This window comes from Musca autumnalis, unplaced genomic scaffold (genome assembly GCF_047663935.1).
Source record: "Musca autumnalis isolate F117 unplaced genomic scaffold, ASM4766393v1 scaffold_4, whole genome shotgun sequence".
In the NCBI taxonomy this organism is placed as follows: Eukaryota; Metazoa; Arthropoda; class Insecta; order Diptera; family Muscidae; genus Musca; species Musca autumnalis.
The window spans coordinates 158,404,434-158,429,684 of record NW_027411977.1 but is presented as its reverse complement, the minus strand read 5'-3'; the positions used below and the strand labels follow the sequence as shown (position 1 = coordinate 158,429,684).

At 39.2% G+C, this 25,251-nt stretch overlaps 2 protein-coding genes across 4 annotated transcripts in view; one reads left to right on the top strand and one right to left on the bottom strand.

Moving 5' to 3' along the window:
* Positions 1–1,608: 1,608 nt before the first annotated feature.
* The window catches only part of DIP2 (disco-interacting protein 2), a 527,750-nt gene continuing 504,107 nt past the window's right edge, over positions 1,609–25,251 (bottom strand). For all 3 annotated transcript variants that reach the window (XM_073984060.1, XM_073984061.1, XM_073984059.1), the window contains one exon: positions 1,609–1,849. In XM_073984060.1, coding sequence (XP_073840161.1) covers positions 1,746–1,849 — 104 coding nt within the window. In that variant the 3' untranslated portion in view covers positions 1,609–1,745. The remainder of the gene's footprint in view (positions 1,850–25,251) is intronic.
* On the top strand, positions 3,232–6,986 carry LOC141402053 (uncharacterized). The gene is made up of 2 exons (XM_073982681.1): positions 3,232–6,007; positions 6,067–6,986. The coding sequence occupies exon 1, from the start codon at positions 3,528–3,530 to the stop codon at positions 5,148–5,150; it is 1,623 nt and encodes a 540-aa protein (XP_073838782.1). The 5' UTR covers positions 3,232–3,527; the 3' UTR covers positions 5,151–6,007; positions 6,067–6,986.

Sequence of the window (25,251 nt, the reverse complement as noted above, 5' to 3'; positions counted from 1 at the left end):
TGTATGTTTGTAGATTTCCCCTGAGGAAGCAATTTAATGAATTGCGAAATATTGGAAAAACCAAATAAATAACAACAACAAAACAGACCTCAAGCTCAAAAAAACTTGTATTTTTATTGCCAATAGATAGGTCGAAGAAATCAACAAAAACTATTTTTATTTTATAAAAAAATTTTCACATATACAATAAAGATTGTTAAATATCAAAGTAAATATCGATAAAAATATGTTCATATTTACAATTATTTTGTTGATTTTTTTGTTAAATACAATCCCAAAAGCCACAAAAGATAGATGCATACACACATTTATAACTGGTGGTGGTTGCTTTTTTATTGAAATGTATGGAATGCCAAATGCAAAACAACAACAGACGCTAGGTACGTACACAATTATAAATACTACAAGAAATAAATGAAAGAAAACCGAAATGAAACAATTTATAACAAAAATATGGTGATGAAGCTTTTAATCAAAATTTTCGGGGTGTCTTTTTTTCTGTGTATTACATCTGCTGGAAATAACACCGTTAAGGGAAACGTACTGAGAACGTCCCGACAAATAGGAACAAATTAACTGCAAGAAGTCATCAAACGCATATTTACAGCGTTTTATATTTGGCATTTTTCTTAAGTAATTCAAATGTTCGCCCGACTGTTTATTCATGCAAATTCTTTAGTAAAATTATCGTTATTTTTACAAAAATTGGCGGTATTTCCTTAAAACCCCCAAATATATAGTGCTTAAAGGTGTACGAATACGAACTTTGCCACCCACACAGGCGCCATCTATACCTAAATGGCGGAATAAATTAAAAAATATGTTTTGTTATTCTTAAATCTTTTTTTGTTATAGTAATACCCATCAATTGTTTCATATTTGCACATAAAATATGGAATTAATAACGATTGTTTCAATTTTTAGAGGTGTACGAATATGGACTTTGCATACTGTATGTGTCCTTTAACGTTTAACTAACTAGCTGATGAAGTAGATTCTGTAGCTGGTTTTCGATTTCCTTCTCATACCCCATCATGATGCGGATCACGGTCGCCCCCTCGGTCAGCAGGGGTGTGAAAGTGAGGCGTGGGAAAGTTCGAAAAAAAGAAAGAAAATTTTCATTAATTTACTCTTAGCAATCGCAGTTTTAATGAAAGAAACCGAAGTGGATACTTTTCACTGTGACTCACATACAGTGAGTCTTTAGTACTTTAGTAACAGTAAGAAAACTTATTATTCCATGTTAGATCAGAATATTTCATGGTGTTGGGTATAAAAAGCTCAGCCTGGTCGAACTTAACGTTTATTTCTTCTTTTTTAAGTTTGTAGTTGGAGTAGAGCTGAATTTGATAATCACAAGACAAGGACAAAAAATGCAGTAGTTTTCTCAATTCACTGTTTGGCAATTAAAACAATTATGCAGTGTTAGTTTGGTGATGCCTGGCGATCGGTGCCGACGTGGAAAAATAATGCAGCTTTCTCGAAAGACTGTACAGATACGAAATATAACAAGAATGCCAGACAAACCCTATTCCACATGGAACCGAAAACTTTAGAACCGATGAGTCCAGATTGATTGATGTTGTTGTATAAGTAAAAACACAAGTGTTGAAGCTACAAAGTTTTAAATATTTATTGTATATTTCTTAAAAATAAGTATACATATTTATGTTAAATGATTAATACGTGTTTCATATGTATGTATTGTATAAATTATTGAATTGCAGTAATTGAGATAATAATATTTACATATTGTAAGCGACGTATATTGGATCTAACTGATCTGCTAAAAAACCATCGCGTAAATGCATTCGTTGTTTCTCCCCTCTGCTATTTATTGGAACAACACCTAGAATAATAGAAAATATTGGTCATTAGTTATCACGAAATACAATAAATTTCGTCATTTTTAAATGCAAGTAAATTTATGGGCCGATTCCGTACAGCGAGGCGAGTCGTGTCGCGTTGCCAAATGCAATTTTTAGATTCCGTACGGCAATATTCGCCTGACGCCGTCAAATTTTGTCGCCGTAATGTTCATTTTCCGGCGACAAAAAAAAAAAAAAAAAAAACGAAAAATTGAATCGTAAGTAACATTTTCATTTATTTTAAGTGAATTTACTTAATATTATATACATACGTTTTTGGTGTTTCAGTACTTATAATGGTGAAAATTACTACAAGACAGCAATTTGAAATGCTGGTTCAAAAAATCGCTGTACGTAGTGCATTTTTTAAATTTTGTCAGAGAGACGATAGACGACGCGACATGACTCGCCTCGCTGTACGGAATCGGCCCATAAAAATCGTAACAAAGCAGAATAGAAAAAAATGGGTAAAACTCAACGAGAACAAATGAAACAGAAAGAAACAAAAAAAGAAAAAAATATTTTCGCATATTTTGTGTGGTTTTTTGCATTTTGTTATAGTATTGCCTGTTATCCATCATTCCATGCTTGTAATTCAAATTTTTAAATATGCACTAAAAATTTAATCATAAATGTTACATTCATATAAAGTTAGCGATTTGTTGGGAACATAGTAAGAGTATTTTCTTCATCAAAACCCAAGTTTTCGGCATTTTTAAAAGAAGGCCCGAATACAGGAATACTTTACGTTTAAAAACTAAAACTTTGCACACATTTCAGATTTGGATGATAATACAAAAATAAGAAACCAAAACCAATATGGGTTCATATAGCGGCACGACCCGATTTTTATCTACATTGGCTGTAATTTGACATTTAGAGTTCCCAATGGCCCAGAAACCTCCACACCAACAATTGTTGCCATAGGTCCAGGTTTTGGTATAGCCCCAATATAGCGGTTCCGCCCGATTTTAGGTATTTTTACGGTTTTAGCTACATTTTCAGACTTAATTAGCTATAATTTGGCACTAAAGTTTCCTAGTGGTCAAAAACTTATGTACCAAAAACTGTGGACAAAGGTCCGCGTTCTGAATTGTCCAGGAACTTTCCCACCAAAAATAGTGGATATAGGTCCAGGTTTTGGTGTAGCCCCCATATATCGGTAGCACTCGATTTCAGGAATTTTGATGTTTTCATCTATATTTCGGCCTAAATTGGTTGTAATAATTTTTCTCTTAGCCTCAATAAGTATATTCTTCTTCATGATAGATCTCTCAAATAAAACGCTTGCATTTTTATTAAAAATGGTGACAAAATTAAATGGCAATAAACGGCAAGCGTTTTATTTGAGAGATCCATCATCTACTTTTTAGTGCATTTATAAATAAAACACTGTAACATAATTTTTTAAACATTGTTTTGAAATATCTAGGACGATATAGAATTTCGTATTTCGAAAAAATTGCGAAGTATGTATTCTAAGTACATAATATATACTTGTCTTGTCTATACTTTATATAAAGTTGTTCTATGTAAGGTAGTGATTGCATATTATATTTTTATTACGCAGCATAAGGTTTGTATGCAAAAAAAAAGTAATCATGAGTGCAAGTGATTTCTGACTACATCTTTGTTTATAGCCAAAAAAGGAGTTGAATCATGAGTGCGAGTGACTATGTCTTACCCACGGGAGTTGCCAATCTTCTACTGGGCGCGTCTTCCCGGGTGGCGGATGGGAAGGGGGTTTCTGAGATATGCGGGGCCAGCAACGCCCGAGGGAAACTGAAGGTGTTTCTGTCTCCACATATCTCAGAGACCCTGGGGGTTTGTTTTTTTCTTTCAAATACCCCTGTGGACCAAAATTGGATCGGAGTAGTTCCCTTAAATATATCAACTAAGATGGTTAAAAGGAAAAAAAGGAGTAAAGTTACGGTGCAGGGAGTTAATAACCCAGTACCGGCGGTAAGCGTTGGTGAGATCACAAGCCACGTGCGGTCGAGATCAAGCGATTGTGATCCGGCTGTCTCAGGTGTGGATGCCTTGGCACCTACAGCCGTAACTGCTACAAGTGCAGAAAATACAACCCGAACTATTGTTGACGAACCGGATTTTCAAAAGGATAATGCTTTAGCCAAAACTGATACTAATCAGTCCACGGCTGACAGGACTGGAGTTTTGGGCGGGGACGACCTACACCTCAAAGTGATTGGAGACAGTCTTGAGAGACAGAGTAGGGAACTCCTTGTTCCGACCATACCACCAGAGGACATGCTCAACAATCTCACCCTCACTGACGATGAACTGGACATTACGGTGATCCCAGCTGAGTCAACAAGAAGGTCTGATGATGACATGTCCACTGACGGTGATGTGGTCGAAGAGGTTGGGAACCTAGGTTCGCAACCACAGACAGGTCGCAACCAGTCTGGTCCTGTATCGGCACCAGCCGATACTAAGCTTCAAAGGCAGATTGATCAGATCAAGGCAGATGATCCACCAACAGTCACTGACTCTAAGTCGATGACCATCGAGGGGGAATCAACGGAAACTACAACAATAGCCACTGACTCTGAGTCTCCGGCCTGCGTTGGGGTATCCAAGGAAACCTCATCGACGGACACCGACGCAGTCGCAATCTCCGCCAAAGAGGCTTCAGATACGAGGCACTACAAGCGTGCGGCTTCGTATCTGCGCAAGTTCGTGGGAAGGGACGCGAGCTCGCATACCAGAAGAGAGATTATGTTCATCAAGAGCAAGCTCAAGTACATACGGAAGTTCGAAAGAAACTATCCAAATGCACCCAGATGCGAGCTCTTGGTGGACAAAATCTTCCTCCCGAACCCTGCGTCAGCCAAAGACTCAGAAGAGACTGCGGCGACTAGCGAAAAGGTGGAGGTGAAGCCTGTTGCTTCTGGCAGCAAGGTGGAACCTAAAACTGTTCCGAAGCCGAACCCGAGCCAGAAAGGACTGGAAAAGGATAAGGGGCATAATCCGACACCAAATGATTCTCGTAAGAGTAGTCAACTGGAGAAGGTGACTGTCCCAAATCCGGATCCTACCCCAACTGACGAGGGTAAAGCGGACGAAGGTGTCCAAGACTTGCACAAGCCAATCGGGAGCAACGACGGGTGGATCGACTGGGACACCATCGACTTCGGAGAAGACGAACAAGCACTCGCAGACAAAGACTGTGAAGCGGGTTCGCTCTTCAGAAGGCCCACAGCCTTCGCCAAAGAAGACGATGATCTCCCAGACGGTCAACACGGCGGACTCCTATGCTGATGTCCTTGCTCACAAAGCCAAGGGAAGTAGCACCAGTACTGAGAAGGCGTCCACCTCCTCAGGAAAAGCTTCTACCAAGGCCCGTGATCTAGGACGTAGGAAACCCTACGCCAAAACGGCCACGGTGGCAAACGATGACGAGCTCCTAGTTGCAATCATCGACCGAGCTGACCCCTTCGGGAAAATCAGCGAAAGTCACTGGTTGCTCTTCGAGACTCGGCTTCGTTTAGCCATTGTGTCCACTGAGGCGAACCAGGGTGACCGCCAGTTTGGTGGCGCCTTCCTTCATAAGGGAGTTAAAGTCATTAAATGTCTCAACAGAAGCTCGCAAGAGTACCTTAAGAAGACCGTTAATGGCTTTGATGATCTTTGGGAGGGGGCAAACATTGCTGCGGTGTCCATAACGGAGATTCCGTCTAGGAAGGTATTCCCAGCATGGGTTCCCCCACCTACCGTGGATAAGGAACTTCTGCTGAGGATGCTGGAGCTCCAGAACCCAGGTCTCCTTACTAAGGACTGGACTGTAATGGGGGGATGGATATCAAGATGGCGATAGACTCCTCAGGAGAGGAGTACCTTAAGGTTCGTGAGGGAAAACTGAACTTTGGTTCAGGATGGTTTCGGTTCCGACTGATTCCACCTCGCGAAAGTCAGTAGGAGTAGGTAGGCGGCAGGTGCTACGCATTTTGCAGATTAATCTGCATCATTGTAAAGCAGCTGCCGCCGAACTACTCCTGTCCCTCACGAACTCAGAGGTGGACATTGTTCTAGTCCAGGAACCTTATATATACAAAAATAAGGTCTCTGGACTGAACAATGCCAACTTCGAGGTCTTCGCATCGTCCGAAGGGGACAAGGTGAGGACCTGTGTAGTAGGTAGGAAGAACCTCAATCTAATCTTTCTATCTAATTATAGTAATGGAGACATGTGCACGGTGCGACTGGAGAACGGTAAAGAGAAGGCCACTCTCCTGTCCTCAATTTACATGCCATATGAGGACCCTGATCCACCCAATCAGGGGGTACACAGGCTGCTAAAGGAGAACCTGAGCGTTTGTAACGTAATCCTTGGATGTGACGCCAACGCCCACCATTTTCACTGGGGCAGCAAAGAAACAAACACTAGAGGTGAGTCGATTTTCAACTTTATATTATCTTACAATTTAAGAATATGTAATAAAGGAAACGACCCTACCTTTAAAATTAGAGACAGGGAGGAGGTCATTGATCTAACCCTGTCAAATTTAGATGATTCTGTCGTCAAGAACTGGAGGGTATCCAACAAATGTTCCTTTTCGGATCATATGAGGATATACTTTGAAATCTCTTTCGACGGAGTCCGCCAAAATCCTTATAGGAACCCGAGAAGGACGGACTGGGGCAGGTTCACTGATCTGACGAACCATCAACTGTCACTCTCCGGAAGGATAGAAACAGTTGCTGAGCTTAACAGTAAGGTGTCCAACCTAACAGAAGTCCTTCTCCGCTGCCATAAGGATGCCTGTCCATTAACTTATCCCGGGAAGAAATCCCAACCGGTGTGGTGGAACAAGGATCTTGCCGAACTGCGAAAAAACACCAAAAAGCTGTACGACAGGGCGCACTCGACGAAACTTGACAGTGACTGGGAATCGTATAAAGCGAGTTTCACCAAATACAAGAGTGAAATCAAGCGCGCCAAAAAGAAGTCATGGGTTTGTTTCTGTGAGTCTGTAGAAGGGGTAAATGACGCTGCCAGATTCCGTAAGATACTCTCGAAGGACCCCAAATCCATTGGTAGTGTCAAAAAACCGGACGGCACGTGGACAGACTCAGGTCTTGAGACTCTAAACCTTCTAGCTGAGACCCACTTCCCTGACTGCACGGACGCCAGTAACCTTCACTATGAATGTGATAACTTCCAAGTCCAAGCGTCAGTGGACGAGAGCCTCATTGATAAGGTTGTAAACAGAAACAAAATAAAGTGGGCAGTAAGTACATTCAAACCCTATAAGTCACCTGGTCCAGATGGAGTAATTCCAGCGATGCTTCATTTTGCCGCACCGCAGATATGCCAAATTCTGGAGGAGATCTTTAGGGCCTGTTTGTTTCTTTCCTGTGTACCAGATCTGTGGAAAGAGGTAAAGGTGACTTATATCCCCAAGGCGGGGAAAGCCAGTCACTCTGCACCGAAAGACTACATATCCTATCCTCCTTTCTCCTCAAGACACTCGAACGACTGATCGATCTGGAGGTTAGGAGCTTTGTAGACACTGCCTCGCTGAGCAACTCGCAGCATGCCTACATGAAAGGTAAATCTGTCGAAACTGCTCTTCATGAGGTCGTGGGTTTCATTGAGAGAAACATGGAGAACTCAAACTTTACCTTGGCGGTTTTCCTGGATATAGAAGGAGCCTTCAACAACGTAAAACTTGAATCCATTCATCTCTCGCTTAGAGCGATCAACACCCCGGAAACCCTGATCTGCTGGATAAAGAGAATGCTGGAGAGCAGGATCATAAATTCCAGCATTGGGGAGTTGACAACAAGGAAGACAGTAACTAGAGGTACTCCCCAGGGAGGTGTACTCTCACCGCTGCTGTGGCTACTTGTGATAAACAATATTTTGGCGGAATTCGACAATCAGGGCATTAAGGTTGTCGCATACGCTGATGATGTAGTTATACTAATAACTGGCAAATTCTTGTCCACAATTTCGGAGCTTATGCAAAGAGCCTTATCAAAGCTGTCCCGTTGGGCCACCACAAATGGCCTTGGTGTAAATCCAACGAAAACAGAACTGGTATTGTTCACCAGAAAGCGTAAGCTCGGCGACTTCATACCACCAACATTGGATGGAGTGCAGTTACATCTATCTCCTGAGGCCAAATACCTAGGTACAATCCTGGATTCTCAATTGAGATGGAAAAGGAACGTCGAGGAACGGACGAAGAGAGGCATGATCGCACTCTATTCATGTAAGAATTCGATTGGGAAAAGTTGGGGGTTAAATCCAGCTATTATACACTGGTTGTATAATACTGTTGTTAGACCCATCCTATCCTATGGATGTCTTGTCTGGTGGCATGCGCTTCGACATAAGTCGAACTCTGGCAACATGGACAAGGTGCAAAGGGCAGCCTCGATCCTGATAACTGGAGCTTTTAGAAGTACACCACAAGCAGCTCTGAATGCGATGCTAAACCTCTTGCCCACGAGACTTAGCATCAAAGGTCAAGCAGCACGTAGTGCCCTAAGGCTACATGAATTGAATCGTTGGCGTGACAGCACCTATGGTCATGCATGCATTCTTCGGGAGCTAGGGCCAAACCTTAGCTTGAATCAGCAGGGGAAATTCAGCGACTACTTTCATAGATTTGATGATTTTGAGGTCGTTATCCCTAGTAGAGATGACTGGATCCGTAGTAACCCTCCTCTGGACGGTCTGGCTTTCTATACAGACGGTTCCAAGATGGAAGAAGGTACCGGAGCTGGCGTCTACTGCGAGAAGCTTTGCCTCGAATACTCATATAGGTTGAACAGCGACTGTAGTGTTTTCCAAGCAGAAATCTTCGCGATCAAAATGGCCGCAGAGTTGATAAAAAGTCTGGATGCTGAAATCTTTGAACCGGTGACTATCTTCGTTGATAATCAGCCGGCTCTTAAAGCCATCAAATCCCCCAATATCAAGTCTGAGGCCGTTCTTGAGTGTAGAACTGCTTTGGCGAACCTCACTAACGCTGTCCGACTCTGCTGGGTACCGGGACACTGTGACATTGTGGGAAACGAGAAGGCAGATAAACTGGCAAGACAAGGATCTCAATCAACAAGTCAAGCTATCACTGATTCTATCAAACCACCCATATGTCACGTTTTTCGGAAGGTGGAGACGTTCTTTGAAGAACAAGCCAAGGAACTATGGCATAATGAACCAAGGTGCAACGTGTCAAGGGCCATTTGGCCGAATCTTTCAACAAAGAGAACAACTTCACTTTTAAGTTTGAGTAAATCAGAAATCAGGGTATGTCGTTGCCCGATGTTAACTCGAAAGCGATATAGATTAACAGGAATACGCTTTCCTCCAAGCTTAACCTTCTACTCAAACATGGAACCAACAATCATAAACAACATCATCAAAAATCTGAATTGGCTGGGACGGCGCGACCCATAAGCGTAACTACTTCTCTAAAAGTTTTTTTCACCATCGCCAAATAAACCACCCTCTCTTTATTTATTATATCTTCATTCTCTTTTATAATTATTTCATTTATTACTACTTTCCAAACAACACCCATTTTTTCTTTATTTTTCTCTCTTTTCTCTTCTCTTGTCTTTTCAGGTAATTCTGAACCTCTTTTTTCCTTATGGATATATATATATATATATATATATATATATATATATATATTGACTACACATCCCCAAACCTAACCTAACCTGACTATGTCTTATTATGTGAATGAGGTCATGATTTTTACAAGGACATAGTACTGCGAGGATGAGGTCTATTTTGCATCTTAATCACTTCTTTTGTATTACTCTATGTAATTGAGTAAATAAAAATGTTAAAGGAAGAATTAATATTTTGTTTACAAATTAAAATTAATTAGCATACTCGGTAGAAAACGATCAACTCTTTGTTGTTACAACATTGATCATCTAGTTTTTTAACGAGGGTTGTTTTTGCGTCTTCGCCACTTTTCGACGTTATTATTGACACTTCGTTTTCGATTGCCAACTGTAACACAGGTAATCTTCTCTTCCTATTTTCGCTTTATATTTATTTTACTTAATAATGCTTTTGCTTTTTAATACTTGAAATTTAAAACGTTAGTGTTTTTATTTATCTTTTTCGAAACGCAATTTTGCTGCCTTTACATTTTGGTCAATTCTAGCCGGTTTCAAGCCATTGGATTTGTTTTGGTTTTTTTGGGAAAGCCGAAAAGTGAGCATCATTCTCATTAACATGAGAAAACTCGATGCTTAAAGAGTTCAGGTTTTCTCTAAAAAATCATCATTTCAAAAAAGCCAGTTGATAATTCCTTTCGCCGGGATGAAATCATGATATTGGTAGCGATCACTAAATTTTGCAAGCTGTCAGTGTGTTTTGTAAACATTATTCTCTGCAAAGAGGGTAGTGATGAAGGTAAGCCAATGGGGGAATACTCCAGACTTAAGCAATCACGTTTTTTTCTAATAAAAAAATTAAAATCATCCTCATCGAAATCTAATTAACATCATTACCATATCATCAAAACAACAGTTGAGTACGCGTATTACCTTTTCGTTTATTTTTCGGATTTTATTATTGAGGCGAGGATCGAAACTAGTCTTCCCTGCCTTACCCCCTCCACTAATAAATTAGTTGTTTTAAAAATTAAAACAACAACAAGTTAACACTTTTGCCAAACGCAAGATTTTTTTATTTCTTTAACAAAATGAAAGGATATTTTGGCTTTTGAATTTCTTATCATTACATTCGAGCCTACAAACAAGAAATCAACGAGTGCTTTAGAGTATGTATGTATTTATTCTTTATTTTTTTCCATAAACGTTACAAAATGTTCCTTACAAATTTATATTTGAATGAAATTAAAGATGATTACATCAGGGTTCATATGAACCGTCTTACAGTGGTCCCACTTGTATGGAAAAGAGTGCCAAAAATAGTTCTAATCAAGCTACCGCCTCCAAATTTTAAACGTAGGTTTATAACAAGCCAAAAAGATAGAAAACCAGTTTTAGTGGGTGTAGGTCCATATTTGGGTAAAGCTCCCATAGAAAGGTACCTCCCGATTTGTGGTATTTTGAGGATTTTGGCCAAATTAACCAACCGATTTGGATGTTATTTTGCATTTTGAGTTCTGAGTGAATAAACTACCTCATTGCAAAAAATATTCAATATAGGTCCAAGTTTAGGTATAACCACCATATAAATGTGCCCTCAGATTTTCGATATTTTGACAATTTTAGCGAAATTTTCCAAATGATTTGTCTGTAATTTGGCATTTTGCGTTCTGAGTGAACCAAATACCTTGATGCAAAAAATGGTCAATATCGGTCTACGTTTAGGTATAGCCCCCATATAAACGTACCTCCCGATTTGCGAAATTTTGACGATTTTACCCACATTTTCCAACCGATTTGGCTGTAATTTGGCATTTTGAGTTCTGAGTGAGCAAAATACCTCCTTGCCAAAAATGTTCAGTATAGGTCCAATTTTAGGCATAGCACCCATATAAACGTACCTCCCGATTTTCGGAATTTTGACGATTTTACGGGCGTGGTGTAAGAGGAATAACTTAGCGGGTGGCAGATGGGGGCAGCTGGACTTTTTTTAATCGTAAAAAAGAGACTTCCACTTTCATTTTAAAAAAAAAATTCGAGACTCACAAATGCTCACAACATTAGTAAAACTCAACATAAATTAATAGTAATTATATTAAAAATAGCAGAAAAAGTCATTCATTAAGAATTTATTTTTAATGAAGTTAGAAAACGAATTATGAATTTGTTTTTTCGTAAAAACATTACCAATACCATCACCTATAAGTTTCATTTTGATAATTGCACATTTACCTCTCCATTTTTTTATAATTTTACTCATAACATACGAATGATTCGCAGATGTATTTTTCGTTTTTAAGGCCTCACATACAAATCACAACTTCTTCGACTTAACTTGGCGTATAACCGCTGTAAATTTACAAAAATAAGGCAGAATGTTAAAAATTTCTTTGATTTAAAGTTCTAAACATTCTACCATTTAAATATAAGAGGTCTGCTCTTGCACGCATAATCAATGATATTTGATTTTGATTGTAGGCTTTGCTACAATAGACAGCTCCAAGATTATGATTAAGGCTGCTATATATGCTTTAAACACTATTTTGGGCTTTGAAGATGTTCAGGTATGTGATGGAAAACGATTCGACTCGTTCTGCCATAAATCGAAATCGTATATCTCTAATTTTGGTGAATATTTTAATGAAATTAAAAGTGGATTTTAAAAATATTATTCAAATGAGGGGCGTTTGCGAAGCAAAACTATATATATCATTAAAGGCACTCCGATTATATACCATTTCGATTCTGCAAATCGTGTCGATTCAGTTATTGTTCACATTTTTGTATTGGATAGTTTCTAGTAATTTACTACAAGCGTCATACCACGTTCTTTCGTCTTCCATCGCATTCTCCACTTGGACAGCAGTTGCTAAAAGCTTTGAGTGAAAATCCTTGTACCAACATATATTTTTGTCTTTAATTTTTAAAAAACGTTTGTGTGGCAATCGATGTCAAACACTTTCATACATACTTTAAATGGAGAGTGTACGTGTAAAAATAACCTTCCTCGTAAACAGTTTCTAATGCCAATACATAATTGGGTGTATGTTCTGGCAATTTTAATATTCGTTGTATAAAAAATCAGTATAACTTTTCAACTCCTTTAAAATAACCATTTCCCCATATTTGAGCTCCATAACTTTGTATCGATCTACAGACTGCAAGAAGCAGTTTCCACTGCATTTTGTCAGTTTATTTATCATTTTTTGCATTGTGTCGACATCATCAGCCAATAACACAATATCGTCTGCGTACATCAATAAGCATATGTTCATGTCACCTATGTAAATACCTCCTTCGAAATTTATGCAGATCGTTTAACATTTGGTTTCAAAATGTTCCGACAATTCTCTACCAGTCCACACCGCAGATTTTATGTACATGTATACATTTAAAGTTAACAGTATTTGTTGACAAGCACAAACTGCAATCCCACGGCAGCGGGTTCTTTCGTACCGGATTGACCCGGAACAACACAAAACCAATGTTCCGGCCAGCGGCTGCCACCTCAGTGTGTACATGTTCGTATTTGTTTCGTTTTTCTGTGTTGGGAGCAGCATATCCCGGAATGCCTGCTCCGAATTCTATTGGTCCGAGCCGGGACGGAAGAAAACCCAGGACCAATATATCTGTGCTCAGTTTGTCACATTCGCATCTTCACCCACATCCAATAGATGTCAGGAGTGGGTGCATCTAAGGGGTTGCTCTGGACTCGTCCACGTGAGGGACTACGACAGGGACTATGTTGCTGCATGCTGTGTGAACACAGTTCCCAGTGAGTCGTCGTCGGATTACGAGACTCCCTCGTCGTCTGATTACGAAACTCCCCCGCAGTCCCCTCGACAACAACCACACACGCAGCCTTTAACACCAGCCGTTGTTGTCCCAATCCCCGGAAATGCAGCCTTTTTGCAATTGAATTGCAATGGACTCCGAGGTAAGATCGAGGAGATAGTAGATTTTATGAGTCGGAAGAACATCAAGGTCGCGGCGGTGCAGGAAACCAAGCTGAACAACAACCACAGCTTAGAGCATTGCGATGGTTACAATGTTCTGAGGAAAGATCGCACCAGAAGTGGAGGTGGGGGATTGGCTTTCCTATTGCACCAGTCTGTCCAATACAGACCTATCTCGCTTGAGCCTGTCTCTAATGACCCATACATGAAATGTATGGGGGTAGCAGTCAGGTGTGGAGCTGCCGAGATAGAGTTGCTGAATGTATACATCCCGCCGAGAAATAGTTGTATCCATGATTATAGGCCTGACATTAGCCCGCTCTTGCAAGGTCATAATCGTCTTGTCCTGGGGGATTTTAATGCGCATCATGAGATGTGGCATTCGGCCCTCGGAAACGACCAGAGAGGTACAGCGCTGGCTGAGCAGATTGATAGCTCTACGTTTTGCACGGTCAATGAGGACGCCCCTACCAGAATTAGAGGAGAGTGTCACAGTTCGCCTGACATAACCATCGTGTCACCTGGTCTGACAAATGACGTTACCTGGCAACCCGTCATTTCCCTTGGATCAGACCATCTCCCCATAATTGTCTCCATTAGCAGACCACCCGACTTCATCACCTCTGAACGCCGCACGTTCGTCAATCATAAAAAAGCTGATTGGCCGAGTTTCAGAGAGTTCACCAATCACCGCTTCAGAGAATTGCCCAATCCTTCTGATGTTCGGGTAGCGGAAAGGACGTTCCGGGACATCATCACTGCTGCAGCCGCTCGCGATATCCCTGCTGGTCGAATACCCGAAGTAAGACCAAATTTCCCAGCAGAGGCGACGGGATTAGCAAACGAGCGTGATGAGCTTCGTCGTATCAACCCCAATGACCCCAGAGTCAGGGAGCTGACTCTGGAAGTTAACAGGCTGGTCGGCGAGCATAAGCGGAACAAATGGTTAAATCATCTGAAGAGCTGCAACATTGGAGCCGGTATAGGTGAATTGTGGGCAACGGTTAAGTCACTCTCGAACCCTGGAAGAAGGGAAGATAGGACCTCAGTCACGTTTGGCGACGTTACGTTGACTGACCCGAAGAGGTGCGCAAGTAATTTCAATCGACAGTTTGTCGAGCATCCCGAGAGTGACAGGGCGAAGAGAAGAGTATTACGTCGCATCAGATCTCTTCCTGCCGAGGATGAACCACCACAATTTACAATGGATGATGTTGCCAATGCCATCAGGAACGCTAAATCATCCAAAGCGTTGGGCCCTGATGGAATCTCCATGGTAATGTTGAAGCAGCTGGATGAGCCGGGAGTCGAGTATCTCACCAAAGTCTTCAACTTGTCGCTAGCCACCCTCGTTGTTCCCGAAGTCTGGAAAATGGGCAGGGTGGTCCCACTACGGAAGCCAGGCAAGGATGCCAGCAAAAGTGAATCGTACAGACCGATTTCGCTTTTGTCGCCCGTAGCAAAGACACTTGAGGCCTTGATCCTCCCCAGTATCAGAAATAGCTATCAAGTTGCCGATCATCAACATGGATTCCGTAAGCAGCACAGCACGACAACAGCGCTGCACGCCATTACCACATATATCTGTAAAGGACTCAACCAGAGACGGCCGTGCGATAGAACAGTGATGGTGGCTCTTGACTTATCAAAAGCCTTTGATACAGTCAGGCACTCCACGCTGTTTGAGGACATTGAGCAGACAACCCTCCGGCCAAGCTTGAAACGTTGGATAGTCAACTATATGTGTGGACGCCAGTCGTACGTGGAATTCAGGAATAAGAAGTCCAAACCCCGTAGAGTGAAACAGGGAGTTCCCCAAGGTGGGGTGATATCTCCGGAACTGTTTAACCTCTACCTCTCCTGTATTCCACCCCCTCCAGACGGCATTGAGATCGTGACGTATGCGGATGATTGCACGATCTTGGCGTCGGGTACCTATCCTGATGACATCTGTGAGAGACTGAACAACTATTTAACTGATCTTACCACCTTTTTCCATTCGAGGAATATGCAGATTTCCCCCACAAAATCTACAGCCACTCTGTTCACCACATGGACAGCGCAGTTTGGACGTGAGTTGAATGTCGTGGTCGACGGTAGCAGAATTCCGACCACAAACTGCCCTAAAATTTTAGGGGTCACATTCGACACTACATTCACGTCGTGCGCACACGCCACAGCTATCTGCGACAAGTTGAAAAGTAGGAACAAGGTCCTCAAGTCCCTGGCCGGCAGCACTTGGGGTGCAGATAAAGAAACCTTGTTGACCACATATAACGCGATAGGTCGGTCTGTGGTAAGCTATGCGGCTCCAGTCTGGTCCCCGAGATTGTGTGATTCGAACTGGAAAAAGATTCAAACTTGCCAAAATGCAGCCCTGAGAACAGCGACAGGGTGCCTCCTCAAATCTTCAGTGGACCATCTACATGAGGAGGCAAAAATTCTTCCTGTAAAGCAACACAATGAGATGCTTTCGTTGCAGTACCTGCTTGGATGTTATCGTGTGAGCCATCCCAATCACCATCTTGTGGGTAGGCCCGGCCCATTCAGGGAGATCAGGAAGGATATCCATGCTCTAGAGGGAGAGGTCCAACGATACAGGAGAGAACCCCTAGATCAACAAGCATATCAAGCAGGATTGAATAGCATTCACACGGACGCAGTTGCCAAGGCCTTAAGCAACTATAGTGTGAATAAAGTACTTGGAGTACATCCTCCATCTATCGCAGCTGAGGAGCGTCAGCTGCCACGACAAACTAGAGTAGTTTTGGCCCAACTACGCTCGGGATATTGCAGTCGCCTAAATTCTTATTGGGCGGAAATCGATCGCACCGTGCAACACATCTGCCCAGTATGCGGCATGGGCCCGCACGACACACAACACCTTTTTAACTGCCCCGCCAAACCTACCCATCTAACTCCAGTGGATCTATGGCTACATCCCATCGAAGCAGCCACTTTTCTTGAACTGGAGATAGACCCAGAGCCAGATTGAACAGAGGAACGAACAAATAAACATAACAAAAACACTGTTACAACAACAACAAGCACAAACTGTGTCATTTATAGATAAGACGTTGCCTTGGTATAGTATGAATGCCGCCTTAAAGTCTACGAAGAATGCATATAAGTTTTAACCTTCATCGAACTTGAGGTTTACAATTGGCACCAGGTTAAAGACATTATCAACTGTGGAATAACCAGATCTTGAAACTCGTTTAAAACTTGGTATCGATTAATGCATTTTGTTATTCTTGTATTGAGCATGCCCATCATCAATTTAGCCATGCAATTCATAAAGCGCATTCCTCTGTAATTGCTTTGGGTGTTGATTTCCCCTTTCTTATGAATTGGATATATGACATTTATTCTAAACATATCATAATCCTCTCGTCCATTGAAAATTTGTGCGAAACGCCTACAAATAGCGACTAAAATATCATCTTAAGCATTGATAAAGAACTCGTAGCTTATCCTATCTTCACCAGGAGCCTTATTTTCTTTTAATTTGCCAAGTTGTTTCCTGTGTTCCGACAATTTAAATTCTCTATCCAGGTTTTCATCTATCGTATATGGATGCACATACTGTATGATGGATGCTTGGATATCCGGATTAAGAAGCGACGCAAAATATTCTTTTATGGATCTGCTATGATGTGACAAACAATCGTTCTTTCCTTCTGTCTTATTTCATTTGCTATCTTCCACCACGCTTTACTGTCTGCTATCGTATCCAGTCTTCTTTCTAAACCACTATAGTACTGCATTTGCTTCCTTTTACAGATATATTGGTATTCTTTTCGTTTCTTATCATAATCTTCCTTTTCCTTTTTTCCCTTTGTGGTCCGACATTTATTCAAGCATTTCATTGCCTTATCCATTACCTGCAGACATTCTCTATCGTACCAATTTTACATTTTGTTGTTGTGAGATTGTAGGGTATGACTTCACAATCAGATCGATAAATCCGCACAAAGGTTCATATTCCTACACGTTCCTTATATTGTTAAGTAATGCTGATTTTTAAACATTTTTATTTTGTCTTTTCCACATAATGTTCGGTATAAGATTTTATTTTTCTGCTACTCATATTTCATTTCCAATAAAGTCCAACGTTAATATCAAGGGCCAGTGATCTGACCATAATTGACCATCAACGCCAAGTGATTTTACACTTGGAAAATCTTCGAAGTATAGAGCGCATATGTCAATTACCGAGTTACCGTTTTTATTTCCAAATGTGAAGTTTCCTTGTTCATCTCCCGAGGTTCTTCCATTAAGAATGACTAGACCATTGTTGTTACATGACTCAATATACCTTTTTCCATTTGCGTTGATGGTTTTATCATTCGAAATTCTGCTTCGGCATACTAAGTACTCTTCCGCTAACTCCTCAGGCAATTCTTGTTCCTCTCCGATTCACCAATAACCATTTTAGGTAAACTACGGCTTTCTATAACTTCCTTTGATTGATCGAAATCGTATGACCAATTTGCTGTCCTCAGATATACAGGAATTATTTCAAATTTTGTCTTACTTGCTTCACATTGTATTACATTGAAATCTTGCTGTACTGTTAACTTATGTTTAAATCTCATCAGTTCTATATTTTATTCCTATAGCTCAGTTTCTATTGTTTATTCTTGTTGCAGGTTTCCAATATATGTGAAAATTATTAAACCTATTTTTATATTTTTGTTCACTTTTTTCTTCAATGTTTGTTTCAAAAAGTATAAATATATGAAAAATTTCCAGGTAATCGAAAAAATCGCGTTGAAGATATTTCCCCCTAAGCCATTAACATTATACGATAATACATCTATATCATACTTTTTATTTTTTTTTCTAATTTGCTACTAACGTTTCCATTATAATCAGCATTTATAGAGATGGACAGTGGGTAAATACCCAATGCGTAAATACCCGGTAAATTGGGTAAATACCGTGTAAACACCAATTTGTGGGTGTTTATTTAGGTATTTATTATATTGAATCGCCAATACAACATCTTAGACCCTATTTCTGGGTTTAGGTTGTGAAATCTTTTCAAAATGTATAGTTTTACAATACTTTAAACAAGTGGGTAAATACTTGGGTAAATATCAGAGTATTTACCCAAATGTTGGGTAAAAACTCTTTAACTGCCGAACCACTTGACGTAGGCTGACGAAATTTGGCTCAAATCATACTTATATCAAGAGAATATCTAGTATTGAAAATGGGATCTCTGGGGCCATGTTTTGATATAGCCCCTATGTATCCGTACCTTCCGATTTAAGGAATTTTTACGTATTAGACCCATTTTACAATCATATTGGCTGAAATTTGGCACAGTGAGTTCTCAATATGTGGAAAATATCCTTGCAAAAATTTGTCAACATAGGTCCATGTTTTCTAATAGCCCCCATATAAGGATACCCCGATTTCGAGTATTTACCCAAATGTTGGATTAAAACTATTTAACTGCCTAACCAATTTCGGTAGACTGCCAAAATTTGGATCGAATATTTTTTATATCAACAGAATTTCTGGTATTGAAAATGAGGTCTTTGGGTCATGTCTCATTTCTCATTTTGGACGAGACTTACGCCAAACACTTAAAATTAGAAGTACGGTTATATGGGGATATTTTCGACACATTGAGAACTCACTGTGCCAATTTACAGCCAACATGATTGTAAAATGTGGCTAATGGGTAAAAAATACCTTAAATCGGGAGGTACGGTTATATGGGTGCTATATCAACACATGGACCCAGAGACCGCATTTTCAATACTAGATATTATCTTGATATATGTAAGATATTAGCCAAATTACGTCAGTCTACATCAAGTGTTTCGGCAGTTAAGGAGTTTTTACCCATAGACCTTCTATGTTCTCTCTAGTGATTGAGTGAAACATAGCATTTATTGTGTAGGGACGTCTCTTGCTCATCTCCCCTCCACTTTTCTTAACATTTGTTAAGTGAAGTGCAGTGGTTAGTGGCTATGAATAGGGAGTCTATTTATATTTGTATTTCCATGAATTCCTTTGATAGTCATTAATCATAGTATGCATAGTATCTATGTATATATTTTATTTATGTATATATATATTTAATTTTAATTATTTACTTCTAAGTTCTTGGTGTTTGGATATTGTAGTAAGATAATATAAGTTATTGGCCATGTTGGCTTTTTTATATTACAATTGATGAATAAATGAAATGAAATGGAAAAAATGAAAAAATGGAAATGAAATTTGGGAAAATACTCGAAATCGGGGTACCTTTATATGGGGGCTATTAGAAAACGTAGACCTATGTTGACAAATTTTTGCAAGGATATTTTCTACATAGTGAGAACTCACTGCGCCAAATTTCAGCCAATATGATTGTAAAATGTGGCTAATAGGTAAAAATTCCTTAAACCGGGAGGTACGGATACATGGGGGCTATATCAAGACATGGACCCAGAGTCCCCATTTTCAATACTAGATATTCTCTTGATATAGGTAAGATTTGAACCAAATTTCGTCAGCCTACATCAAGTTGTTCGGCAGTTAAAGAGTTCTTACCCAAGATTAGGGTAAATATTTGAAATCGGGGTACCTTATATGGGGGCTATTAGAAAACGTAGACCTATGTTGACAAATTTTTGCAAGGATATTTTTCACATATTGAGAACTTACTGTGTCAAATTTCAGCCAATGTGATTGTAAAATGTGGCTAATAGGTAAAAAATTCCATAAATCGGGAGTTACGGTTTATATGGGGGCTATATCAAGACATGGACCCAGAGACCCCATTTTCAATACTAGATATTCTCTTGATATAAGTAAGATTTGAGCCAACGTAGACCTATGTTGACAAATTTTTGCAAGGATATTTTCTACATAGTGAGAACTCACTGCGCCAAATTTCAGCCAATATGATTGTAAAATGTGGCTAATAGGTAAAAATTCCTTAAACCGGGAGGTACGGATACATGGGGGCTATATCAAAACATGGACCCAGAGTCCCCATTTTCAATACTAGATATTCTCTTGATATAGGTAAGATTTGAACCAAATTTCGTCAGCCTACATCAAGTTGTTCGGCAGTTAAAGAGTTCTTACCCAAGATTAGGTAATACTAGATATTCTCTTGATATAAGTAAGATTTGAGCCAACGTAGACCTATGTTGACAAATTTTTGCAAGGATATTTTCTACATAGTGAGAACTCACTGCGCCAAATTTCAGCCAATATGATTGTAAAATGTGGTTAATAGGTAAAACTTCCTTAAACCGGGAGTACGGATACATGGGGGCTATATCAAAACATGGACCCAGAGTCCCCATTTTCAATACTAGATATTCTCTTGATATAGGTAAGATTTGAACCAAATTTCGTCAGCCTACATCAAGTTGTTCGGCAGTTAAAGAGTTTTTACCCAAGATTAGGGTAAATATTTGAAATCGGGGTACCCTTATATGGGTGCTATTAGAAAACGTAGACCTATGTTGACAAATTTTTGCAAGGATATTTTTCATATATTGAGAACTCACTGTGTCAAATTTCAGCCAATATGATTGTAAAATGTGGCTAATAGGTAAAAAATTCCATAAATCGGGAGTTACGGTTTATATGGGGGCTATATCAAAACATGGACCCAGAGACCCCATTTTCAATACTAGATATTCTCTTGATATAAGTAAGATTTGATCCAAATTTCGTCAGCTTACGTCAAGTGGTTCGGCAGTCAAAGAGTTTTTACCCAACATTTGGGTAAATACTCGGGTATTTACCCAAGTATTTACCCACTTGCTTAAAGTATTGTAAAACTATACATTTTGAAACGATTTCTCAACCTAAACTCAGAAATATTGTGTAAGATGTTGTATTGGCGATTCAATATAGTAAATACCCAAACAAATACCCACAAATGGGTATTTACCCACCGTGTGGGTATTTACTTCATCAAAGCGCTTAATTAGTTTTTTGAATTATATTCTATGAGGAGGTCGTTGTAATGTAATAGAATATTTATCATTTCATCCCCGTAAATTTGTCTAAGGTGTGATCCCCACTAGTAAATTTCAAAACATCGAAACATTTTTTATTGGCTTATTTTAAAGTTGAAGTGTCGTAGAACATTTTCAAGTCGATCGGAACAATATTACCAGAGATATAAACTTTGGAAACGAAAAATTTAAAGTGTTTTGTATGCAACATAGAAACACGTTTTGTCTCGAAATGACAATTTGAAATCGGTGCCAACTCTAGTTCGAAAACTAATGGGACATCAGAATCTACTCCTTCATCAATCGATTTTTCTGATTTTTGGGCCACAATTTCAGTAAAATCAAATATTTTCGTTGATTTTAATTTGGCTTGAGGTCATTTAAAAAATTTAAAGCAAATTGTTTTTTTTTGTTTTGTTTTTATTATATTATTTTTATTTTTCCAATATTTCGATCATCTTTGATGATCATCCTCAGGGATTGACTTTAAAAAACAAGAACATTTGTTTTATAAAAATATAAACAAAAAAAGTAGAAAATTTATAATTACATTGATATTTTTCTGTTTAACACAACAATTTCATCTTCCACTCGTCACGAATTGCAAATATCAACTTTGGTGTTTTTCAACAAGGCTTCGGTATATCTGTGCACAGTGTTCTGTATCCGTTTTATAGTTCATTCTATTTTCAATAGGAACATTTATGATATGCAACATTTCTAGCATATACCTTCTTGTATCAAAATGTCCACATCCTTAAAATTGGGTGTATGCCCCTGTTAAAGCGCAATGCGCTGGTGGAGCTGTTTTTTGGTCCAAAGGTCTGCTTTTTGCCTTTTGATCAGACTTGTGACCACTTATCCTCGTTTTTAGCTTTGTCCTCGTAGTACCAACATAAACCTTTGGGCATATGTTGGAATTGTCACCATTTCACTTGATTTTATAAACTAGATTTGATTTTTCATCAGGAGGTATTTTAGATTTAGTGCGACTGAAGAATTTGTTATTAGTGTTGTTACTTTTTAGTGCGATTTGATATTTGTTTTTGTCATACAAATTTTAGTTTGAAAAACGCTCAGAGAAGCCAGGTACATATGTAGATTTTTTGTAAATTTTCTCAGTTTTTGGTTCAATATTGCCATTTTTGTTGTTTTTCACATTTTTTATTAGTTCGTCAATGGTTTTAATAGGGAAATCGTTCATCCTAAGAATATTTCGGACAATTTTTACATTTTTATGATGGAATTTCTTGTCACTGATACTTAATACTCTTTGAATAAAATTTGTTGCAGTATTGAAATTAAAATCAACGAAAATAAAGTCCAAAGGTCAACAATAACTTCACAACATAAAAACAAATCAAATATTTTTTAAAAAATTGATCGATGAAGGACTAGATCTGTATGTTCCAAATAAGCCCACAAAAATATATGACGATCGGTTAATTAGTTTTCAAGCACCGCAAAACGCTTTTACGAAAAGAGGGTTTCATGGACGGCCATTTGCCACAAAATCAGTTATTTTCCATAAAAAAAAATATCAGACACTAGACTAGATTAAGATGTGCTCTTTTAGATGAAAAAAATCTACCAAAAAATTGGTTGTTTTCTTGGAAAAAATCATGAAAAATGGCATACAGTATTTCCCTCTTATATGCACCCGGATATAAGTGCAAATGTTATTTTTGTTTGGCCAACAGATGCTACTTTGGCTTAAGTAAGCACTTTAAAAACAAAGCCACAACTCGTCAAACAAAAATAACGCTTTACAAAACACTGATACTACCCGTGCTGATGTATGGTTCCGAAGCCTGGGTAATTGCGCATGCAGATAAGGCAGTGCTTGGCGTGTTTGAGAGAAAAATTCTTCGAAAGATCTACGGACCGATCTGCGTTGACGATGAATATCGACGTCGTAGGAACCACGAGCTGTATCTGCTATACAAGGACATCAATATAGTTAAACGTATCGAGATGCAGCGATTGCGTTGGCTAGGCCATATAATAAGAATGAGCGATGAAGAACCCGCTAAAAAGGCGTATAAATTCGCGCCACATGGCGGTGCACGCAGAATTGGCAGGCCAAATAATAGATGGCGCAAACAAGTGGATGATGAGATGACAAGGCGCGGTATTCCAAAAAGCGAAGCACGAAACAGAGAGAATTGGAGATCTTTTCTTAGTTCGGTCTATGGAACAAATGTTCTGTAATGGGCCAGCTAAGTAAAGTAAGTAAGTTATTTTTGGTTCAAATAGAAGTTATCAAAATCAGCCTTTGTCTTCTAGCCATTAACATTAAAAATACGCCTGATGAGCCTGGCTTAAACCACCAGGCGAAACGATCGTAGCGTAATGGTTGTGGTATTTCGCTAGAATTCATTTTTCAATACAAAACTCCTTAGGCCATGTTATCTCGATTAATCCAATTAATTAAAAACGGTCATAAATAATGGCCTTTGGCCAGATGGCTTTGAATTAATGTAAAGTTGCTTCTAAATAAATAAATAAAAAGACAATAATAAAACGAAAAACTTCACAGCAGAGCCCGGCTGAGGTTTGAACCTGGGTCCTCTCCAACAAACAGACAATGTTGTCGAGGTCTCAGCGTTCTAAGCCATTGTCAATCTATCATATCAACAAACTAGTCGACATGATATCAACAAAAAACTTCAGAAACTGAAGACCTTACAATTCATGAAGGAAACCCCCATTCGATTGTACATGTGAATGTATTGAGAAAATGATTCCTAGACAAGACACTAGGGTGACTTGATAAAGAAAAATACTTCAATAAATACTTCGTAATTACAAATTTGTATAAATGTTTTTATAAATAGAAGTTATCAAAATCAGCCTTTGTCTTCTAGCCATTAACATTCAAAATACGCCTGATGAGCCTGGCTTAAACCACCAGGCGAAACGATCGTAGCGTATTGGTTGAGTGTGTGGTATTTCGCTAGAATTCATTTTTCAATACAAAACTCCTTAGGCCATGTTAGCTCGATTAATCCAATTAATTAATTAAAAACGTTCATAAATAATGACCTACGTCCTAAAAAGACAATAATAAAACGAAAAACTTCACAGCAGAGCCCGGCTGCCCCGGCTGAGGTTTGAACCTGGGTCCTCTCCAACAAACAGACAATGTTGTCGAGGTCTCAGCGTTTTAAGCCATTGCCAATCTATCATATCATATCAACAAACTAGTCGACATGATATCAACAAAAAACTTCAGAAACTGAAGACATTACAATTTATGAAGGAAACCCCCATTCGAATGTACATGTGAATGTATTGAGAAAATGATTCCTAGACAAGACACTAGGGTGACTTGATAAAGAAAAATACTTCAATAAATACTTCATAATTACAAATTTGTAAAAATGTTTGTATAAATAGAAGTTATCAAAATCAGCCTTTGTCTTCTAGCCATTAACATTCAAAATACACCTGATGAGCCTGGCTTAAACCACCAGGCGAAACGATCGTAGCGTAATGGTTGAGTGTGTGGTATTTCGCTAGAATTCATTTTTCAATACAAAACTCCTTAGACCATGTTAGCTCGATTAATCCAATTAATTAATAAGGAACGTTCATAAATAATGGCCTTCGTCCTAAAAAGACAATAATAAAACGAAAAACTTCACAGCATAGCCCGGCTGAGGTTTGAACCTGGGTCCTCTCCAACAAACAGACAATATTGTCGAGGTCTCAGCGTTCTAAGCCATTGCCAATCTATCATATCATATCAACAAACTAGTCGACATGATATCAACAAAAAACTTCAGAAACTGAAGACATTACAATTCATGAAGGAAACCCCCATTCGATTGTACA